Consider the following 22,847-nt stretch of genomic DNA (forward strand, 5'->3'; position numbering starts at 1 on the left):
CCCGCCTCCTGTTTTCCCTGACGGCTTGCTTGTTTTTCCCAGCCCATTTCGTAATCTTCGTGCCCCATGTGACGCGCCGGGCTGAGCTGATGTTGATGAATGTACTAAAGCTGGGCCCGGGTTGCGATTTACCCACAATTGAAAATGCAACTGCAACGTTGGGCAACGGGAAATGCGAATCGCTAAATCCAAAATGCAGTTTCGTCATGACAGCAAAAAGGAACCATCCCTCATGGCCAAAGCAAATACATATACAGTTTATAGGTACGTGGGGTTTCCAACCAATGATTGTCCTGCGCTGTCCAAAAATCTTATTGGATAAGTTCATTTTTTTTTGGTTTTACCTTTGAAATCAATCGCGGTGGGAAAATTGACTTCCTGGTCCATGTCGCGAATCGAAGGAAAGTGCCAAAGAAAATTTCAAATACCAAAATCGTTAGCGACATTTTATTTTTTTCGGCCTTTTCTTTTCTTTTTATTTTTGTGTTTTTGGTTTTGTCTTCTTCTTTTTGTGTTTTTTATTTGGAAATTTTTGTTTTATTGTGAGAAGAGCAGAAAAAACAAATGCAAGTCGTCTCGAAACAAGTTGAAGACGAAGTTGTGGCCATAATGATGTTGTTTGGGCCCGAATGTGCCCGAAGACCACCACATCGCGCGGGTATAAAGAGTGGCTCTGCTGGCGAAGGAGATGCATTCAGTCGCTGGTTCCCCACTCGCAAGCAACCACATTCACTACTCCACTCTACTCTACTCAACTTTCCCCCCAAACAACACTCTCACACACAACTCGTCGCTATGAACTCCTTCTCAGTGGTAAGTGCTGATCCAAAAGTCGGATAGGATATAAAATACTGCCTAGATCAACAAAAAGGACATTTTGGATATTATATTGGATTAAAAAGCAACTCTTCGTTGAAAATAGCATTCAAATTTGTTTACAACTTAAGAGTTTTCAATTATTCAATCAGTAAAATATTCGGAAAACTTTCCAAAAAGTTTAAAAAAAGTTCTCTACCCAGTGCTTTTAAAAAAATCAAGAATAGTCAAGAACACTTAAAACTATTATTCTCAAAACTTCACAAAGCTATTTATTTTTTAATTTTACTTGCAGTTCTTAGTGTTCGCTCTGGCCGCTTTGGCTGCGGCTGAGCCGCCATCTGGCTACAACTATCCCCGCGGAGGAGGCGGTGGCGGCGGATTCGGAGGCGGCTTCGGCGGCGGATTTGGTGGCGGCTCTTCCTTCGGCGGCGGCGGCGGTGGTGGCGGTGGCTACCAGGCCGTCAGCGGAGGATTCCAGACCTCAGAGGGCCAGAACGTGGATCCCCAGCTGCTGGAGCAGGTGCGTCAGATCCTTTTGAACGAAGAGAGCAAACAGGGAGGCGGCGGTGGAGGTGGCGGCGGCGGCGGTGGTGGCTACCCCAGTGGTCCCTCTACTAGCTACGGACCCCCCTCCACCAGCTACGGAGCCCCCGGAATCGGAGGTGGTGGCCGTGTAGTCGGCATTGATCTGGAGGGTGTCCGCCAGGCCATCCAGGTGGCCCAGTTCGCCCAGCAGAGCACCCAGGCTGGTGGTGGCGGCGGTGGATACCCCAGCGCCCCCTCTGGATCCTACGGAGCCCCGTCCAGGCCCAGCGGCAGCTACGGAGCGCCCTTCTAGATCCACAAAACAGGTCTCACATCCGCTAGAATCAAACACACTTTGCTGCCAAAAATGAACACCGACGAAGAAAGAACATAAAAATGGACGCAACCGACAGAAAACAAAGGACGACAACACTAACCTATCCCGAGAGTAATTTGGGTATCCTGGACCTAGAAACGAGAGATCCGGAGTGTACTTATGTGATGTGATCGTTTCTCCTCTCAACATCCCATCCAAAAACTCAGCGACTGTAAACCCAAAATCACTCCAACCTCCAACCTCCCCCAGGAAAACAATACTCTGTCTCGAATTTCGGCTCGTACCCTCAATGCAAATTCGAATCGAATTCGGGTAATTCGTTTTTGGATTCTTTTTGTAATCTTTGTAAATAGTTTTCTCCGCACTACACACAAATAACATACAAAAAAAACTGAAAACGAAAGCCACAACACACAAGAACCACAACATCCAGATGGAAAAACACCCCAGACAGTGTTATAACGCATTATTAGCTCGTAAGTGTTTTTATTTTATATGAAACAAACAAAGAAACAACAAAAAAATATGAAAATAATAAAAAAAATAGTAAATTTTGTCACCGTTAAATGATCACATTGTTTTTACTTACTATTGGGTTTGTAAGGAGTTAGCTTCATGTTACTAGTAATAGTTTATGTTTGGTCTAATGACCCAAATATTTGATTGTTTACCACTAAAATACCAATCGCCTAATGACAATCCACCATCAGGTGTATGGGACCCATTCCAATTAAACGAGTTCGAAGCTCTCCAAACATCAAGTTGTCACTTGGCCTTATGTGAGTTTATTAAATACCAACTCAAGCATCTTCAAAAAATCCTTTCACTTTTCAACAGCGATGATGTGGTAGCTTAACCCCAAGCCCTGCACAGAGAAAAAGGAAGTAGCTTCAATGGAGTTTAGACCGATTTGGACACCAAGTCCAAATTTCTTTTAATAGGTTTTTAAAGCTTATTTTTAAGACTAATGGAGCTTTAATTATTCAGATTATCAGTCATATTATCTTTTTATAATAAAAATATGTTTTTAAATTATTATACAAACCAAAAGGCAATTAAAGTTATATTTTTCAGTGTACTGAGCAACTCTCATCATCAATGACTGTCGTGCAAGTGCCCGAAATAGATGACGACAATGAAGATGGAGATGAAAATGGGGATGGTGGACTGGAGCCGGAGGGGTGCTCATTACGCCAAGATTGCGACAGATGCTGTTGCAGATTCAAGATACCTTCAGGTCAGGGGTGAGGCCTGCGGGGGAATGGTGAACGGACGGACATCTCCGCTGTGGCCATCGTTGCAGCTTCACGTTGGAAGTTGGAGCTGAAGTTGGAGTTGCAGCCACTTAACCAACATTCGGCATCATTACCATTACCCATTGCCCAATTGAATGCGTGCCGAAGTGGCCATCCGTGTGGTCACATTTGGAGGTGCACCCGAATAAACCAAGATGCGCCATCAAAGCGGTTACAGCATGCCTGCCTCTGAAATTTCATAAAAAACTTATTTCCTTTTATGTGCCTACATCATAGATTTTTGGAAATACTATTTATGTCATTAATACATATAATCAGGGACTGGAAATAACAATTATACATTCGAAAAAAAATTAGAAATAAACTTTTATTATCGATTTTTATTATGAAAATCCAAAATACAAATTATTCTTGACTTTTATTCTAAAATCAAAAATGAAAATCAAATCCAAATATCTCTTAGGAAGCGAAAGATACTGCATAAATAAACAGAAATACATATATATTTATCCGTTATTTAAATTATTTAAACAAATACCTTTCATTTGGCTTCATATTTTCATATTTATGTTAAGACGACAGATATCTGCAACTATGCAAGTACAATTCGTACAATAATTAAGCAAAGCATGAAACTGAAAAGAGAATTCTAATTAATATCAAGATTACGCTTCGTGATGAAATTAATAATTATATAGTATCAAAGACTAGAAAAAAGTGTTCCCTTTGATATGCATAAACTAATATAAAATAATTAGAAGAAACTGAAATGTCATTGCCAGGAGATTTCCCTAGATAACTCAACGCTTTGCGATGCAAGACCTAGACAGATCCTAGAAGATAACAGTGTGAAATACAGATAAAGTTTGGCTTGCCCTAAATGGAGTATAATATAATATTTTGATAAGGCGGAGATAAGGTCCGTATGTGAAACTAATATAAAAACTTTAACCGTAGTACGGTGCTCTTAATCGCGATACACCGCCGCAGCAGCCGGAAAGTGGAAAATTCGTGGACCGTACAGATCCTCCCAGAAATGACATCGATCTCAAACGCATCCTTACTGGGTGCTGTGGCCACAGGGATTCCAGACTCCCAGTTCATATTTAACTCCACGGACTATTTCGTCTTGGCCCTCATGCTGGGCATCTCCGCCGCAATTGGAGTTTACTTTGGATTCTTTGCCAAGGGCGAGGACACCACTGAGGAGTATCTGATGGGTGGCAAGCGGATGAAGACTATCCCCATAGCTATTTCCTTGGTGGCCAGTCAACTATCCGCTATCTCCATAATGACTATACCGGCGGAGATGTACGCCTACGGAATAAATTGGTTCTTCAACGTAGTCTGTATGTTGTTTGTGGTGCCGATTTTAAACTACGTGGTGATTCCAGTTTTCTACAACAATAACATCACCAACTGCTACGAGGTTAGCTAAAATACATTTCACCTGGAATATTTTATTATAATATACATATTTTCCCTATTTCCAGTATCTGGAGATGCGTTTCAGCCGTAAAGTTCGAGTCCTGCAGACGTTTATTTTCATTGCTACTTTATTTTTCATGCTGCCTATATTCATTTTTGTTCCTTCTTTGGCATTTTCCCAAGGTAGCTTAAAATTTATTTAAATGCCAGTTTCTCGAACGATCTTTTAATGTAATTTATTTTCAGTTACTGGTTACAATGTTCATATTATAAACATAATTGTCTGCGGAATCTGTGTATTTTATACAATGTTTGTAAGTATCCTAGAGTATGAAGTGTTAATTATAGTAATTTAAATATTTTAAAATGTAGGGAGGCATAAAAGCCGTGGTATGGACTGATGTTATTCAAGCAGCTATAATGGTGATCTCTGTGATTTTGGTAGGAGTTTTGGGTGCCCATCGAGTGGGCGGCCTCTCCGAAGTCCTTCGAATAGCCGGAGATGGTGGCCGTTTGGATGTAAAGTGAGTTTGAAACAAAATTTCATTGAAACTGTGAGTAACTTTCATACATTTCAGCTTTAATTTTGATATATCGACACGAGCGACCTTCTGGAACATCTTTACTTCAGCCACAATTCTTTGGGCGGGAAATGCTGGACTAAACCAGAGCTGTGTCCAGCGAATTGTGTCTCTTCCCTCGTTGTCTCATGCCAGAAGGTTAGTTATTTAGCAAAAATTGATTTTTTAATACAAAAAACTTTATTTTTAGATCCTTGGTCATTTTTGGATTTGGCTTCATCGTCATCATGTTCTTCAATTGCTTTACAGGTATCGTGATGTACTCCCGTTTCCACGACTGTGATCCCATTGCAACTGGTCAAGTGTCCAAATTAGACAAAATGGTTCCCTACTTCGTGCAGGACACTGTGGGACACATCTGGGGCATGCCGGGTGTCTTTATATCCTGCGTGTTCAGCGCTGCTCTAAGTACTCTCTCGGCAAGCATTAACTCCCTCAGCGGAGTCGTGTACTTTGATTACATCAAACCCCACATCCACCACACCGAGCACAAGGCCAATGTGATTATGAAAATCTTTGTTTTTGTCGCGGGAATCCACTGTATATTTGGAGGCATGGTTGTTGATAAGTTCAGTTCCATCTTCCAGGTAGTCTACTCCATTGTAGGAGTAAGCTTCGGGGCCAATTGTGGCGTGTTCCTTCTGGGAATGTTGGTTCCCAAGGCCCATACAAAGGTAAGTATTATTTATGTCTATATTCATACAAATGGGAACTAATTATTGAATCTGAATTAGGCTGCTCTGAGCGGAGTAACAGCCAGTATTGCTTCCATACTCACCATCGTAGTTCTCAGTTGGGGACGCAATCAATATGATCCCTTAAGCCAAAGCACCGAAGGATGCCCAGCTTCAATACTGAATACAACATTATTATCGGATTCGATTCTTCGCCAAGCATCGGAAACACCTCTGGACGAGAAGGGCTCTAGCATCCTAGATCTCTCGTTCAATTGGTACGTGGCGGTGGGATTTCTCATCACTTGGTTGGTGGCCCTTCCTCTAAGTTATGTCCTCAAAGAAGAACCAAATGCCAAACGGGATCCCAAGCTGCTTTCCCCGGTGATCCGTCCATTCGTAAATTACGAGCTGACTCCCATGGAGGAGCCACACGAAATCAAACTAGAAATTTTAGAAAAGAATTTTGGATAATAATGCAAATGTCACAATGTATAAGTAACAATATTTTAGAGGCCGTATGTTTTAAATATAAATTTTTAATAGAACAGAATATAAAAGATCCAGTGAGATTGTCATAATTGTTCAATTATGTAGTTTCTTATCTTTAAAAATTTTTTATTGCAAAAAAGCTAATAAAGCTTTACGATAAAAATGTTTAAGTTACCTACAACTATGTGTGAATCCTAGAGGTACAAGAAAACGAATAGCTTTTTGATATGTAATATGCCACCCAACATAAAATAATAAAATGCTTATTTACATCTCTAAACAGCCGATAGATATCCAGAATATAAAGATCATATACCATACTAATATAAAAACTAAAAACTTTTATCATAGAAGGTCCATGATATATTTTTGGCTATGAACGTAGATAAAGTAAGTCCTATACAAAATGGGGCTTCTTTGAAGCCTATTCCCGACCGCAGACTCCGGGTTCTCTGCACGTGAACTGCTTAAATGATGACTGGCATCTGGCCCGGATGAGTCGACGAATTCGGTCGGAGGAGGACAGTGACAACGATATCAATAAGTCAACAACTCAGGAGACTAGCGGATGACAGTGAAAACAATGAATGAGATGAATCCGTATAGTTTGCAGATTTCGTAATCTCGACTAAGCCGGGGCAATGTCAGGAGTTCTTATCGGATTTTAAAACGGCGAGAGCAGTGAGTCCGGTAGAGAATTGACAGTGGGGTCTTAAGATCCTAGCACATAATGGAATATAGCCTGTCATCCAGATAAGACTTCGGTCGTGAGAGCGCCGTCAATAGATAATATTTAAAGCAGGTAATCCCGGAGATATATTCGCGTGCAATAAGAGCCTTATATAAAGACTGCCAGGTCGTAGAATCGCTCTCAGTAGTTTTTCTCCTCCGACGGAGCCTCGACCTGAAAGTGACTGTATATGTGAAAGTGGCCGTGAGTGCATCCTTGATTCGTAAAACACGATTAACCCTAGAGGATACCAGTGAAAATGGCATCCCTCTCGAACGCCTCCTTACTGGCAGACAATGCCACCGTGGTCCCGGACTCCCAGTTCATATTTAACTCCACGGATTACATTGTTTTCTCCTTGATGCTGAGCATCTCCGCCGCGATTGGAGTTTACTTCGGATTCTTTGCCAAGGGCGCGGACACCACTGAGGAGTATCTGATGGGTGGCAAGCGCATGAAGACCATTCCTATTGCCATTTCTCTGGTGGCCAGCCAACTTTCTGCCATCTCCATCATGACCATTCCGGCGGAGATGTACGCCTTCGGAGTAAATTGGTTCTTCAACGTGGTTTGCATGTTAGTTGTGGTACCGCTCCTGAACTACGTGGTCATTCCGGTTTTCTACAACAACAACATCACCAACTGCCTCGAGGTGAGAAATGGGTGTTACTCGGAATATCTTAGTTATAACTATTTTATGGATTTGTAGTACCTTGAGATGAGATTTAACCGGAAGGTGCGCGTCCTGATGACTTTCATCTTCATCTCGACCATGTTCTTTATGCTGCCCATTTTTATATTCCTGCCGTCATTGGCCTTTTCGCAGGGTACGTTGTTTTACTTTTTTATCCAATAATAGGGGCCTAATTAAAAACTGTACAATTTTTTAGTCACTGGCTACAATGTACACATAATAAATACTATTGTGTGTGGAATTTGTGTCTTTTATACCATGTTTGTAAGTACAATGAATGTAGAAAATTATATAACGTTTGATTATTAAAAATTCGAACCTCTTATAGGGCGGAATCAAGGCCGTTGTGTGGACGGATGTCATTCAAGCAGCCATCATGATGTTCTCTGTGATTTTGGTGGGCGTGATGGGCGCCAACAGAGTGGGTGGCTTCTCCGAGGTCTTTCGAATTGCTGGGGAAGGAGGTCGCCTGGATGTGAAGTAATGTTTACCCAATACGTTTTTTTTAAATCATTGCTAATTGTGTACGACTTTTAAAGCTTCAACTTCGATCCGACCACAAGGTCCACCATTTGGAATATCTTCAGTTCGGCCACCCTGATGTGGTCGGGATACGTTGGCTTGAATCAGAGCTGCGTTCAGAGAATTGTCTCCCTGCCCTCGCTGGGACATGCCAGAAGGTACATAACTCTAATTTGAATTATTGCTACATTTTCCAAAAACCATTTTATTCCCAGATCCCTAGTTCTCTTCGGCCTGGGATTTATTATCATCATGTTCTTCAACTGCTTCACTGGCGTTGTCATGTATGCTCGATTCCATGCCTGCGACCCTATGGAAGCCGGCCATGTTTCGAAAGTGGATAAAATGGTTCCCTACTTCGTACAGGACACTGTGGGGCACTTGTCGGGCATGCCGGGTGTCTTTATATCCTGCGTCTTCAGTGCTGCTCTCAGTACCCTCTCCGCCAGCATTAATTCCCTCGGCGGAGTGGTGTACTTTGATTACATCAAGCCCCATATCATCCACACTGAGCACAAAGCCAATGTGATCATGAAAGGATTTGTACTTTTCGCGGGAATCTACTGCATCTTCGGAGGCATGGTGGTGGAGAAATTCACGTCCATTCTCCAGGTGATATACTCGATCGGAGGCGTCAGCTTTGGCGCCAATTGTGCCGTCTTCTTCTTGGGCATGCTCGTCCCCAAAGTCAATGGAAAGGTACTTATGATTATATTCTACATATTATTCTAAATGTATTTTAATGTAAATTTTATTCTTTTTAGGGGGCCCTAAGTGGAGTACTTGCCAGTATTGTGTGCATGGCCTCCATCGTAATTCTCAGCTGGGGTCGCAACCACTACGACACATTGCCCAAACACACAGACGGATGTCCTGCTGGCACATTCAATGAAACCTTGACCACTCCATCGTCTGTACTCTTGAGTTCAACCGTAGAAGCGCCGATTAAGGATGAGGGATTCAGCATCTTAGACCTATCTTTCAACTGGTATGTGGTTGTGGGCTTCCTCATCACTTGGCTAGTGGGCATTCCCCTAAGCTATGTCCTGAAGGACAGATCCAAGCTGGACCCCAAGCTTCTCTCCCCAGTGGTCCAGCCATTTGTTAATTATCAACCTGCGCAACTGGAGGAGCCATACGAACTAAAATTGGAGAAACCCGAAAAGGCCTGAGGGTTCAAATGAGAACTGGGGCTATTAACCATAAGATATGCTTTATAAGCATTGGGGTGGTATAAAGATATTTCTAAGATAGGAACTGGCAGTCGTACCTCTTTAAACGAAATAAAAAATAGTAAAATAGTAAAAAGTAAAAAAATCTTAAAATCTGTAAATCTATATATATGTATATTTTTATTTTTTAAATCTGTTAAAAATAAAATTCAATGAACATATGTACATAGAAACCAAGTGAATTTTTTACCTCCTGAGTGCTTGTATTTTAGTAGAAACAACACTGTATGCGGATCTATCCAGAAAAACCTGAAGTATACTAGACTGGTGGTCAGACGGATTGGTGTTGTCTGCAGAAAACTTTGAAATCATCTTATCTATATAATAATGAAAAAGTGCAAACACTATTAGCCACAATCTTGGTGCGTCAAGATAGACTAAACACAAAACTTTATTGTCCGATCTATAAAATAACCTGGGATGCTTTGATATGAAAAACCAGATTACGTTGTGATGAAAAAGATCCCAGAGACAGAATCGTATATTGAAAAACTCGCTAAAAAAAGGATAATAAATTCTTATCTCTGACATTGGCAAATATTTGGACCGTAATCAGTGTTAAGCTTTTTACACACTCGGGCGAGAGGTCTTATAATTATTACCACGCCCCCAGGCACGAACCCCAGAACACGGGGCTATTTACCCGTGTCCAAAAATGGTAAATTATCCAAATGCAAACACTGAAAATGGAAAGTTTCAACAGAAGCGAGAAAAGTAAATAGACGTTTTCGAAGAAATAACACCATGTGATGAATGATCCGAATTTTAGGCATGATTATAATAAACCGACAAAAAGTCATCGGAAAGACAATGCAATGGGGGTCTCCACTTCAGGTGTCACCATGATTAAACCAAAAGTCGTACAAGTTTTTGGGCACGCGGCTAAAATAAATTATTTTAATACTATAAGATATGTTAGATCCAGCAGATTACTTTCCGGATTAATGAAATTAACTTTTTACGGACTTTAAACTTTTTTTAAACCCGAAACTTAACCCTATGAAGCGACATGGAAAATAATGCGTTATATGCATAAATTCAGCAGTTATTATATTAATTATTAATAGTTATTCTTATTTAATAGCCCTTCCTTTTTAATTTATTAAATTTATGAGCTATGATTATTTAAAATAAGCGCAAAAGGGGTTCATAGTGTTGCTCAATTTTTAAATATCTTAAGAGAATACTTATAGAGTACATGTATAGTACATATCGATATCCAAATTTCAAAAAAACAACTTTATGGTTATTGTGTGTTTGGAAACTTATGCTCTTATATTTTTAGAGATGATACACAAATTTATGAAGTCAGTGATAGAAAACCTTTTTGTTTATAGAATACTTCGTTATGATCTATCTCTAAAGAAAGAAAGACCAGTGACCGTATTAAAGCCTTTCTTTTAACATTTTCCTCTTGCAAAGCAAGGCAGTGTATTTATCGTGTCGTCTTTCTTCTACGGAAATGTTTCCATACAAAGTTTGTTTTGTAAACTTAGTTATACGGAGTTATAGTTCAAGTTCCTTGTCTAACACCTATATAGCATCACCTCAGCCCCTTCTGAAACGAGGGGCCATGTGGGAGCGCAAGAACCAGAGCACAGTGGTCGGTGTTGTATTGTGACGGTAGACAATAATACATTTTTTAGGAACATCGACTTTATCGGCATTTATTAAATAAAAATAAATAATTTGAATAAATTTTAATAATTATAATTATAATAAATATTCGTCAACTTTAATGTTCATTTTAATTTCGCCTTTTAAATTATATTGTATTCTTTTTTTGCAGTTTCCATGGTTTCCGCTCTCTCTTTGGGCTCCGTTTTCTTCCGAAAGGAATCCCAATCAACTTTTCCCACTTTAAGCCATATATCTATTATATGTATGTAAATAGCCACGGCATATATTATCTGAAAATGTTTGGGTTTTTCATGTTTGACCTATGGAACCGACCACTGTGCAGAGGCCAGGTAAACAAATAATACAATATAAGAGCGGCATGCCGGACAGATAAGTGCAGCGCTAAGCCCACGGATGATATACGGGGGCAACACCAAGTTCAGATAAGGAGGCGCCTCCGAGGGAGTCGTAGTGATATTTAAGTACAAACCAGGCCAGGGTGGTCCCAAGTGTTAGCCCAGCATCCGTGCCATGTGCATACGCCATAGAAGTAGTTGTGAAAAATTGTTGTTCTAAAATCCCTACAAGGATGTCCACTGCCACCACAATGGCCGCTGCCGCTGTGACCTCCTCGCAGGATCTCAGATTCGCTATTACGGACTATGTTGTTTTTATTGTGATGCTGGGAGCCTCGGCTGGAATCGGCGTCTACTTTGGATTCTTCTCCAAGACCAAGAACACCACGGAGGAGTATCTGCGCGGCGGGAAAAAGATGCAGACCCTGCCCATTGCCATATCTTTGGTAGCGAGGTGAGAATATCCATATTTAAGTGGCTTTTACCGGATTCCGCCATTTCTTATCTTTATTGTCCAATTGTAAAAAAGCTTTACGTCAATTGGGTTCTTAGAATAACCCAAGGATTTCCTTAAATCGTCATAACGATCATTGCGTAACAACAAGGAAACCCAGAATCTGAAAATGGATCTAATCCATAACTAATAATGTTTTATCTCTTACAGTCAGTTGTCTGGCATTGCCATTATGTCCATTCCCGCCGAGAGCTATACCTACGGATTTAATTACCTATTCGTTGTCCTATCTATGGTGGTTGTGGTTCCCATTTTAATCTATATTATAGTGCCTGTATTCTACGAAAATAATGTCTCCAATTGCTATGAGGTTAGCTACGTTCTTAAAACATGTTTATTTATTTTTTAATAAATATTTTTAATTTTGTAGTACCTGGAAATGAGATTTAATAAGCGTACTCGCCAATTGGTGACCGCCACTTTTGTGATGAACTCGTTTTTGATGTTACCTGTCTACATGTTTATACCATCTCTAGCCTTTTCCCAAGGTACGTGGTACATTCCTTAATATTCCATAACTAACTAAAACTTTACTTTTAGTAACCGGCATGAACATTCATCTGATCAACATAATGGTGTCCTCCATTTGCATCTTCTATACCATGTTGGGTGGAATCAAGGCGGTGGTATGGACCGATGTGGTCCAGGGCAGTATTATGCTACTTTCGGTAGTATCCGTGGGAGTATTGGGTACGATCCGCACTGGAGGCGTCTCCACCGTTTTCGATTACGCCTCCCAAGGCGGCAGGCTTAACTTTGAGTAAGATTTTTATATTTTTTGAGTGCGTTTTTTGATACGATTATCTTCTTTAGCTTCCGTTTGGATCCACGTATTCGTATGTCGTTCTGGAGTGCCACCATGGGAGGCATCTTCATGTGGACAGGACACATTGGACTGAATCAAAGTTGTGTCCAACGGATCGTTTCACTGCCATCCTATTTCCATGCCAAGAAGTTAGTATTCTATACACAACCAATACTCCAATCGAAATAATTGTTACCCTATTATGATATTACTTAAAGGTCCCTGATTATTGCTGGCATTGGATTTCTGATCATCTGTTTACTCAACACAGTATCGGGTATTATTATGTTTGCGAGATATTTCGGTTGCGATCCCCTCTTGGCTGGCGTTAGTATTAATTAATAATACTTTCAATATAAACTCATTATTGTTTTTTTCTTTTAGCTGGTCAGCAAACCGGACAAAATGATGCCCTTCTTTGTCCAAGACATCATGGGTCATTTAACTGGAATGCCTGGAGTTTTCATCTCCTGTGTCTTCAGTGCTGCCCTGAGTTCCCTGTCGGCTACCCTTAACTCCCTAGCCGGAGTGATGTACTTCGATTATATAAAGCCCTGGATCAAGCACACAGAGGCCAAAGCCAACTGGTCCATGAAGATCATAGTGGTGGTGATGGGTGGCTACTGCATCCTCGGTGGCTTCATGGTGCAGAACTTCAACTCGATTCTGCAGACGGTGGTTACCATTACCGGCATTAACACAGGTGCAGTTGTGGGGGTGTTCCTCTTGGGAATGTTTGTGCCACGTTGCAATGCCAAGACAGCTGTGACAGCTATCATATTCAGCGTAATTGCCATGGTGTGGGTTATTGTTAATGGCCAGATCAACTTCAAGACCGGACTCATCAAATACGATGTGCTGCCAAACAGTTTAGATCAATGCGAAGCCCGTGGACTGGACATTATATCAGCTGCCATGTAAGTATTGAAAGTTTTTTAATAAAATATTCAACTAATCCAAATATTTTCCTTAGCAACAAAACGGACTTCACACCAGTAACAGCAAAGCCCCCTTCAGGATTACCGGTTACCACTGCCTTTGACAGCAACAGGGACTTCTCGCTCTACGACATCTCATTCTATTGGTACAAAGTACTAGGAACATTTCTGATTTTCCTCTGGGCAGTGCCCATGAGTTATATCTGGCGACCAGATGAAACCGAGAAACAGAATCCCAAGCTATACTCGCCGTTTGTGAGAAAGTTCCTAAACCATCCGAAAGCAGGACAGGAACAGGAGGAAGTTCCTCTGCGAGGACCACAAGTCACTGAAATTCCCGATCTTCGGATAGATCCCACTGGAAAGGAAAAGGAAGCCGGACTCGAACACTAATTTCTTTTATATTATTAAATTGAATTTAGGGTGATAAATAAACAAGATGATTAATTAAACAAATTAAGTTAAAGTATTTTTTTGGAACTTTTCAGAGGGGATAACATTTTTTATTTATTGGTAACAATATTCTAATAATAGGATGTTTATACCAGAAAATCCATTCAAGGAACTTGAAAAGAATAGATCAAAGAATGAGATAAATATTATCCATTCACCATTAATTTAAATCAATTGATCTAAATTAATATGCAAGCCAATTGTAACCCGACAACATTATTGAAAAATCAGTCCATTATTAGAAAAACCATTTTATCTCCTTATAATCCTATTCCCAATAAATCGCAGCACCTAAAGATTGCCCTTAAATGTAGGCAGCAATATTTTTTTAAATTCCTATCTGATAATTCTGACCTTTTATTTAACCTTTAATAATATTTTTGGAATATAAGATACTACTGAATATTTAAATACTAAAATGTTGCCCATCTGTGATTCCCTCTTGATTTATGGTCTTTAAGATACTGTTCCCACTTTCTTGGTGGCCATTTCCCTGACCTCCAGGTGAGTGTACCGGGAGCCGATTTGATTAAATTACCGTTTCGTCACCACGAATCCCAGGCAACGGCAGGCAGACACCCGCCACAGGCCCATAAAGATAATTCCCCATAGCGATAATATCCATTTCCAACCCATCTATCTATTTGCCTACTACGTCTGTCGGTTTCATTTATCTTATCAATGTGAGCCTTCAAGTTAGTAAATCCATAAACCTGAGGTGCTTACATGAATTGTCATTTTCTCGCGAACCTTGTGAAATTAATCAAATTATGTTCGAGCCCCCTTTTTTTGCGGAAATCATTAACAGAACCTAGTGATAATATGATATGTTTGTATATTTTCATAATTGTGCACATGTGTGTAATAATTTATTTAATTAAACGTAGATTGATAAGCCAGCTAGCGTTGTGGGTGCGTTGTCCCCTTGTACGGATAAAAACTTCCATGATCCTGACCATTCCAGTTCTTATCTATGTGATGGGGGTGGTGCTTTAAGAAAAATATGTGTTCTACTGCTCTGGAGGTACTGAAAAAATTCCTACTGAGTCAGCTTTATTTTGGAGGGATTATACTGATAAAAAAATACGTGAGTTATGTAGACCAAACAATATTATTTTTAATGATTTTAAATGATTTATTCAAGTATAAATTACAAATATTATTCGTTGTGAAAAAAAAAAATACTAATCCAAAAGGACTACTAGTCTTGAGTAGACTATGATTTTTTTCTGAATGACTGTATGATAACGGAGAATACCTTTGAAAATCTATAATAATTACATCGTAAGCTTAATAAGTAAGATACTTTTTAATCGTGTAACCATGTAAGTGAAAACCCATTACAAAAATATCGTATCATCCTATCTAAAGCAGATTTCATCACTGAATCTAAGTTGAACGTCCCAGAGGGTAATTGAAGGTCTAACTTCAATTATTATTATTTTTAGACTCGTAGATGCGTACGACAACCATATAACTTTGAGATCCCCGTTTATGACTTTTATCATCTACGTCAGAAGAACAAGAAAGTATAAAAGCGATTAAAAGGAAACTTTAATTGATAAAGGAGTTATCCAAAGGCAGATAGTGGTCATAACTAAGAACTTCACACTCGTTGTAATAAATATTTGGAACTCATCCACTTTAGAGGGTGTAACAACTATTAAAAGATCAGATGGAACTGGTTAAGTTAGTCTTTTTCTCTGTAAGGCAGATAAGGAGCACTCCTGATTTACGAGGCGGCTGCTCCATTTACGACTCACCTAGACTGGTGCAGATATCGTGACAAGATAACGTGGAGATCGCTACTTAAGACGGGGTGTCCACACCAAACTCCACAAGTGTGCTCCCAGCATCCGGACGTACAGCTCCCGCTTTTCCGGATCAACAATCGTGCAACGTCTGCACTTCGTGAGTTTTCAACGGTCTCTAGGATCCGGAAAAGGATATTTCAAGGATGGCGAGCACAGCCAGCGTCTTGGCCAGTACGGTAGCCTCCGCCGCAGCGGAAACCATGGAGGACCTCCGGTTCAGCATTACGGACTATGTGGTTTTCACCCTAATGCTGAGTGCCTCTGCGGGTATAGGAGTATACTTTGGCTTCTTCTCGAAGGCCAAAAACACCACCGAGGAGTACCTTCAGGGTGGCAAGAAGATGCCCACTTTCCCAGTGGCCGTTTCCCTAGTCTCGAGGTGAGCCTTCTGCCATTTTTCAATAAATTTCCATGTCGTCATTTCCATGCCTGAAGATAAAGACACAACCCACCCACCTAGTAGTAAAGTCTTATCTATCGAGTAAAACCAGCACACGCCAGTTGGGAAGTCCATAAAACTGGAGACTCAGCGTAGTTGTCATATTCCTATTTAACCTTTTCAAGTATATTTAACATCGAGCCCCCTTTCTAGAGGAGAATAATAATATTTGTCTGTTATATTTCAGTCAGCTTTCCGGAGTAGCCATGATGTCCATTCCGGCGGATAGTTACGCGTTCGGATTCAACATCATATTCGTTATGCTTGCTATGATCTTTGCCATACCCATCTTGGTCTATGTCATTGTCCCTGTTTTTTATGAGAACGGAGTTTCCAACTGCTACGAGGTAGGTGGAAAAGGATCTATCTGAGACTTTTAATGACATTGTTTTATGCTTCCAGTACCTTGAAATGCGTTTCAACAAGCGCACTCGCCAACTGGTGACCATCACCTTCGTCATGAATCAGTTTCTGATGCTGCCCGTGTTCATGTTCGTTCCAGCACTGGCATTCTCACAAGGTATAATGAAAATTGATTTTAATCACACGGATTGGAGTGGCAAAATTAAAATTCATTTTCATTTGCAGTCACGGGATACAATATCCATCTCATCAACACGGTGGTCTCCTCTATTTGTGTCTTCTACACGATGCTGGGAGGGATTAAGGCCGTCGTTTGGACAGATGTGGTGCAGGGTGGTGTTATGCTGATCTCCGTGATTTTGGTGGCCGTTCTAGGCACCATAAATACTGGTGGCTTAAGCACTGTCCTCGAAAATGCCTCCGAGGGTGGCCGTCTTGATTTCAAGTAAGTCCATTAACATTTTATGATGCATTAGGTAATTATTGTACTTCTGGGTTAGCTTTTCTTTGGATCCCCGTCTGCGCATCACCTTCTGGAGTGGCATTTTCAGTGGCCTGCTTATGTGGACTGGCAAAGTGGGGTTGGACCAGAGCTGTGTCCAGAGAATCGTGTCCCTGCCTTCGTACAACCATGCCAAACGGTTAGCAATGAGTTGAGATTAATGCCTTGAGAATTTGCCAACTTTCCGTATCTTTATTGCAGATGCCTGGTTATGGCTGGAATTGGCTTCCTGCTTATCATGACTTTCACCTGCTTTGCGGGCATCATCATGTTTGCCTACTATTACGGGTGCGATCCCATTCAGGCTGGGGTAAGACACTTATCAAATACTTATCTCGATTTTGAAGAGCTCGTAAAGAGTGACAACTAGTAGAATTAACTAGTAACGCAGTTACATCTTCCAGAGTTATATACATATATGTGTTAACACACGTGGGCCTTGTTTACTTGCAGCTGGTCAGCAAACCAGACAAGCTGATGCCGTTCTTCATCCAGGACATCATGGGTCATCTCATGGGCATGCCAGGAGTATTCATCTCCTGTGTATTCAGTGCCTCTCTGAGCTCCCTCTCGGCCAACTTGAACTCGTTCGCCGGAGTGGTGTACTTTGACTACATAAAGCCCCATATCAGACACACAGAGGCCCGGGCCAATGGCATTATGAAGTTGGTGATCGTGGCAATGGGCGCCTACTGCATTGTGGGAGGACTCGTGGTCCAGAACTTCAACTCCATCATCCAGACCATGTGGACAATAACGGGCATTAATACTGGAGCTGTTGTGGGAGTATTCTTGCTCGGAATGTTTGTGCCTCGCTGCAATGCCAAAGTAGCAGTAACAGGCATTGCCTTCAGTGTCCTGACCATGTTGTGGATCATCTTTAATGGACAGCTGAACTTCAAGGCGGGGCTCATCCGTTATGACACGCTGCCAAATGGCTTAGACAAGTGCGAGGCCCGTGATTTCCAGGTCATCTTGCGAGCTATGTAAGTAAAAATTAAATTATAATGGTTAACACTTCATTTAAATATTCGATTTTTTTTAGAAACAACAACCTCACCCAAGTTGCGACCACTCCTGTTCCTTCACTAGATGCGCCCAAGGCTGTAACCACTGCGTTTAGCAGTGACCGCGAATTCTCCATCTACGACATCTCCTTCTACTGGTACAAGGTGCTGGGTGCCATTCTGGTCTTTGCCTGGGCTATTCCCATGAGCTTTGTGTGGCCCACCAGCAAGGATGAGAAGCAGAACCCCAAACTTTATTCACCTTTCGTGCGGAACTTACTAAACCAGCCAGGTCCGACCCTGGAACTGGAGGAGCTGCCCCTTAAGGCACCACTGCCCGAAGATGAAGACAAGAATAAGGAGAACGGCATTGAGAGAGATGCCGAAAAGTCATCACATTTGTAAATTACATTTCATTAGAATAGCATAGTTATAGGAAATATCCTTTCGGAGGTTATAAAGAAAAAGAGCTCAAAGAGCCCATGAAAACCGAAATAAAATGACCCATCCATTATTTATAATGAAAAAAACAAACACTTTTGGGTTCTCTTGTATTTTTTAAAGATTTATTTACAAAAGAATATTTAAATGAAGAATGCCTTATACAGAAGAAAAGCTACATACAAAAACGGTCTGACTGATCATTTCAGTTGCAACAGCTTCCAAAACTAATTTACGCTTTTGCTGTATTTATATATATTTAATATTATACGAATTTGTGTTTCTCCTTTAAATTTTTCATTGAAAAAGTTTGCGCTTTACTCTGGCATGTATTTACGAATTCAGTTAGGAGAAGTCGCCTGGAAGGACATTTTAGCTAGAACAACAGTTTCCAATGAGCTCATCCGTAACCACTGACTGCAAATCGGCTCCTGGTCTTACGTAAAAACTAAATGCTTCAAATAAAACATGCTTGAAATACAAAAATATTCAAAAAGGGGTTAAGGTATTCATAGAGACGTATCCTTAATAGCCGCGGAGCTTTCATATTGCGTTACGATGGGTTAAAATCTTTCCGCGTTTTAGTTTACTTAGTTGTTTTTGAGTTTTGTCCAATTGGGTTTTAGAATTAGAGATATTAGTGTCTTACAATTTAAAAACATCTATTTTACATACATTCCGGCAATGTATAATTTGTTTGATTCCGATTTGATTGATTATACACATACTCTTTATATTTAGATGCAATTTCACAATCTGTCTGTGTATATTTTGGGAAGAGGGGCGGGTGGGATGGGTGTGATAAGAATCGAAACTACTCTGTTTGTCTGTTTCGAATGTCTGTTCAGTTGACGCGCACAGTGCAACATTGAAAGTCCAGCATCGATTGCGGCCTATGCCGTCCATCCTGTCAACCAAAAACTGGAAGACACGGACTATCATCAAATTGAAGTTATTATTGAGTACGAAATAAAGTAGTCAGTTGTAAAAAAAATCATAACAGTATGTGTGTTTTGCATTAAAGACGGGGGGAACTCTTAAATATTTGCGTATCGTTAGCCACATCCTCACCGACCCGGCGGGCAGGCTGAAGACATTTTTGTACACATCCTCAAACGCATTACAGTTGTTGGTTGTCCATCGGTGGATCGATCGGCCTAGTTACAGACCTTTGGCGCTGCGTTCTCAGCCACTTCGGCGGAACTGTTGACGATCTTGGGCTCTCCTGAAAAACGAAATAGTTAATAATGTACATAAGGTAGTTTGTATGTGTTTCATACCATTAACATTGGGTTCTTTGTTAACATCACTTATGACCGTCGATTCCTTCAAAGGACTCTCCGCGACAACAGCACTGGCGTCATCTGCCACCACCACCACGGGCTTGATGACATCATTAATGGCGGGGGCGGCTGGAACCTCGGCGGCAATAGGCGTGGCATTCTCATCCGATGTGCTTTCAGGTTCCTTGGACTCTGCCACGGAACTCTCTACAACCTTGGGCTCTTCACTGCTGTCCGCTTCCTTGATTTCAGCAGCGGGTGGGATTACTTCCTTGGGCTCTGCTGATTCGATTGTGCTCTCAGCCTCCTTGGATTCCACAGCGGGCACTTCTGGAACGACTTCTTTGGCTTCTGTAGCCACCTCATCCACCTTTTTGCTGGTATCTGTGGACTCCGCCTCCACGACCGACTCGGGCACTGGTTCAGCAACAACTTCCTCTGTAGCTGGCGTTTCCACCTGGGCGGTGTCCGAACTACCCTTTGAACTCGCATCCACTTCCATGGGTTCTGGAGTGGGTTCCTTGGCAGGTTCAACTGGGTCTTTCGGCTTTTCCGCAACAGGTACTGCCGGTTCGGCCTTATCCTCTGTTTTTTCTTCCACCACTGCAGGTGCATCGGCAGATTCAGTAGGTGTAGCAGCGGGAGACTCCTCGTCCACGTCCATAGCAGCAGTCTCGGAATCTACAGCAGCAAGAGAGTCTTTCGCAGCACCGTTCTCAGCAGTATCGTTGGTTTTAGGCAAATCTTCCACCTTCTCAGCCTGCGCCTCAGCTTTTTCTGACTCTTCGGGAGTTTGTTTGGCTTCTTCAATGTGGTTTTGTTTCTCCTCTGCTACTGCTGGTAACTCTCCCACAGCATCCGGTTGATCAGCGGCTGGTGTGGCATCTGTTTTCTTGGTTTCCTGGACCTTCTCCACCTTCTCCTTCTTCTCAACCTCCTCCACCACGGTTTTTTCTTCTTCAGCCGGCTCTTCAACCTTCTTCACCTCTTTCTTTTCCTTTTTGGCCGGTGTCTGAAAAAGTGCACTATTCAGTTAAAAGGAACTCAATCGTGTTTAAGTTGTTTATTTACCTTTCCCTTTGTTGGTGTCTGTACCTTTTCCGGCTCTGGCTCAGGCTCCTCGCCGCCCACGTCCAGCTTGCGTGCCCCGCGACCCTTACCACCACCTCCACTAGCCTTGGTAGTCGATGCCGGTGATGTGCGTGCCTTCTTGCTAGGTGGCGGCGTCACTGTATCGCCGGCCCGTGTCGGAGTCCCGCGAGTACTGGATCGCGTGCGCCGACCGCCCTCAAGCTCCAAACTGCCACCCATCGTTCGTACCAGTTCCTCGCTTTCCCGCTGTGCCCGCTCAATGAATGATCGGCGTTTCGGAGTGCGCTTCTGCAATAGAAAATATTATATTAAAAATATAAATTCATAATTATTTAAATTATCTATATTAAATTCAAATTATTAAATATTAAATTCAAATTATCGGCTTCGGAACAGTTCAATAAATTATGAAATTAACATTAATATTATTTTTCATTTTCATTCTTAAAAATATAAAATACTTTCGCCCTTAATCCACTTACTTTACTTGCGTCATAGTCAATCCGTACTGTATTCCTATTTCCGTCTCCATCTAACATTGTTTCCCGATTCAACTTTTATCCCAATTTCCAGATGTAAACAATTGTGAACCAACACAACACTGTTACAGCCTAATTAATCCAAATTTATCCTAGCATAACCCACACTAGTTACTGTCGATCAGTAGGTCGGCTGGATCTATCAATAGTTAGCATCTAAAAATTTAAAATCGAATTTGGAGCGCAACGTACATATAGACATGTACATATGTTACATACACACGCAACAGAGACTGTAACGCAAACACAGTGTTTGTGCCAGTGTATGACAAAGTACAGCAAACAACAAAAAGTCGAAAAGAGAACAAGCAAAAATAAAAACAAACGAGACGCGGCAGCGGCAAAACGTGAGCCCAAAAGAGAAACCCCGATTGCCTCTTTATTCGAGCGAGTAATACACACGTATACAGACACACACACACACTACCGTGGCTTCAGGGGGGGAAGTTGGAAATGGACATGAAAAAGCGCGCGCACACGAGGAAATGGAAAAAATAAACGTAAATAGAAAACTGGCGATAAAACAAAATTGGATATGCACTAAAATTGTGTTCCATATGCAGGCAGAAAATTGTAAGGGGCATTTTGGAAAAACACCGCAGATAATTCGGCTGGTGTAGTTAGGCTTGTGTGCGTTATCGCTGTGCTGTTAATTGTCACTAAATATGTACGCTACTTACGGGTGTTTTTTTCTCATCCAATGACGTTGGGGTCTCCTCTGCGGACGCCGGCTTCTGATCTATAGTTGCCTCCGACATTGCTCAGTTGCAGTTGCTAATTATGCTGGTCCACTGAATTGCGAAATAAGTGAATTCAAAACGCTATCGACTGGCGCTGGCGAGTTTATTCCACTCTGCGTCCACGCTTCGCTCCCTCCACGCACACAATTACCGTGAACGCGCAACTTTTACAAATGCCGTTTGCGAGCACTTGCCTCAAAAGGTACCGGTTTTTTTTTGTTACTTGAGAAGTGAAATACACTTGGGCTTTTTTTGCTTATTTTTATTGGCGATTATTCGCTTTATTTTTGCACTTTTCTCTTGTTTCTTTATCGAGTCTTGACGTTGGTAAACGTAACTCAACTTCTTCTTCCTAGGTAGTGCTGCATAATGCTCTTTCTGGCGTGCGGCCTTTTTTTCAGTGCTGGTAAAAATGAGTGTTCGCTGCGAATGGCAAACCAAAGTGGTGTTGGTGAATGACTTAAAATGAACCATTGTTCTCTTTTTTTGACTCATTTTTTCTTTTTGCAACGTGCAAAATAATCTGGTCACCTACGAAGCATAAAGTAGCATGGTAGCATGGCCGGATTCCTGATATACCTGACAAGTGGCAGCGCCTTCGAATAAAATTTTGAACTTGCCGTATTATCTGAAGTTCTTACATTAATAGAG

At 41.4% G+C, this 22,847-nt stretch overlaps 6 protein-coding genes across 6 annotated transcripts; 5 read left to right on the forward strand and 1 right to left on the reverse strand.

Annotated features, from left to right (window-relative positions):
• The first annotated feature begins 678 nt into the window (after positions 1–678).
• LOC108128016 (uncharacterized) lies at positions 679–2,248 on the forward strand. Its single transcript, XM_017245370.3, has 2 exons — positions 679–813; positions 1,112–2,248. The coding sequence occupies exons 1-2, from the start codon at positions 796–798 to the stop codon at positions 1,655–1,657; spliced, it is 564 nt and encodes a 187-aa protein (XP_017100859.2). The 5' UTR covers positions 679–795; the 3' UTR covers positions 1,658–2,248.
• Positions 2,249–3,945: 1,697 nt separating this feature from the next.
• On the forward strand, positions 3,946–6,094 carry LOC108128022 (sodium-coupled monocarboxylate transporter 2-like). Its single transcript, XM_017245381.3, has 7 exons — positions 3,946–4,366; positions 4,431–4,548; positions 4,612–4,679; positions 4,738–4,889; positions 4,944–5,084; positions 5,137–5,620; positions 5,681–6,094. The coding sequence occupies exons 1-7, from the start codon at positions 3,974–3,976 to the stop codon at positions 6,092–6,094; spliced, it is 1,770 nt and encodes a 589-aa protein (XP_017100870.2). The 5' UTR covers positions 3,946–3,973.
• Positions 6,095–6,987: 893 nt separating this feature from the next.
• LOC108127999 (sodium-coupled monocarboxylate transporter 2-like) lies at positions 6,988–9,398 on the forward strand. Its single transcript, XM_017245347.3, has 7 exons — positions 6,988–7,494; positions 7,552–7,669; positions 7,733–7,800; positions 7,865–8,016; positions 8,076–8,216; positions 8,274–8,757; positions 8,823–9,398. Exons 1-7 carry the CDS (start codon positions 7,102–7,104, stop codon positions 9,228–9,230), a joined length of 1,764 nt encoding a protein of 587 aa, XP_017100836.2. The 5' UTR covers positions 6,988–7,101; the 3' UTR covers positions 9,231–9,398.
• Positions 9,399–11,365: 1,967 nt separating this feature from the next.
• Positions 11,366–13,983, forward strand: LOC108128001 (sodium-coupled monocarboxylate transporter 1). Its single transcript, XM_017245350.3, has 8 exons — positions 11,366–11,720; positions 11,931–12,090; positions 12,151–12,268; positions 12,321–12,540; positions 12,594–12,734; positions 12,804–12,912; positions 12,970–13,502; positions 13,559–13,983. Exons 1-8 carry the CDS (start codon positions 11,500–11,502, stop codon positions 13,914–13,916), a joined length of 1,860 nt encoding a protein of 619 aa, XP_017100839.3. The 5' UTR covers positions 11,366–11,499; the 3' UTR covers positions 13,917–13,983.
• A 1,848-nt stretch (positions 13,984–15,831) lies between these two features.
• Positions 15,832–18,630, forward strand: salt (salty dog). Its single transcript, XM_017245555.3, has 8 exons — positions 15,832–16,169; positions 16,417–16,576; positions 16,632–16,749; positions 16,818–17,037; positions 17,093–17,233; positions 17,296–17,404; positions 17,548–18,080; positions 18,140–18,630. The coding sequence occupies exons 1-8, from the start codon at positions 15,934–15,936 to the stop codon at positions 18,504–18,506; spliced, it is 1,884 nt and encodes a 627-aa protein (XP_017101044.2). The 5' UTR covers positions 15,832–15,933; the 3' UTR covers positions 18,507–18,630.
• Positions 18,631–19,322: 692 nt separating this feature from the next.
• Positions 19,323–22,571, reverse strand: LOC108128149 (enolase-phosphatase E1). The gene is made up of 4 exons (XM_017245556.3): positions 22,137–22,571; positions 20,897–21,205; positions 19,823–20,837; positions 19,323–19,767 (listed from the first exon to the last, which is right to left on the reverse strand). The coding sequence occupies exons 1-4, from the start codon at positions 22,212–22,214 to the stop codon at positions 19,700–19,702; spliced, it is 1,470 nt and encodes a 489-aa protein (XP_017101045.2). The 5' UTR covers positions 22,215–22,571; the 3' UTR covers positions 19,323–19,699.
• Positions 22,572–22,847: the final 276 nt, after the last annotated feature.

Source organism: Drosophila bipectinata, chromosome 3R, assembly GCF_030179905.1.
Source record: "Drosophila bipectinata strain 14024-0381.07 chromosome 3R, DbipHiC1v2, whole genome shotgun sequence".
NCBI lineage: Eukaryota > Metazoa > Arthropoda > Insecta > Diptera > Drosophilidae > Drosophila > Drosophila bipectinata.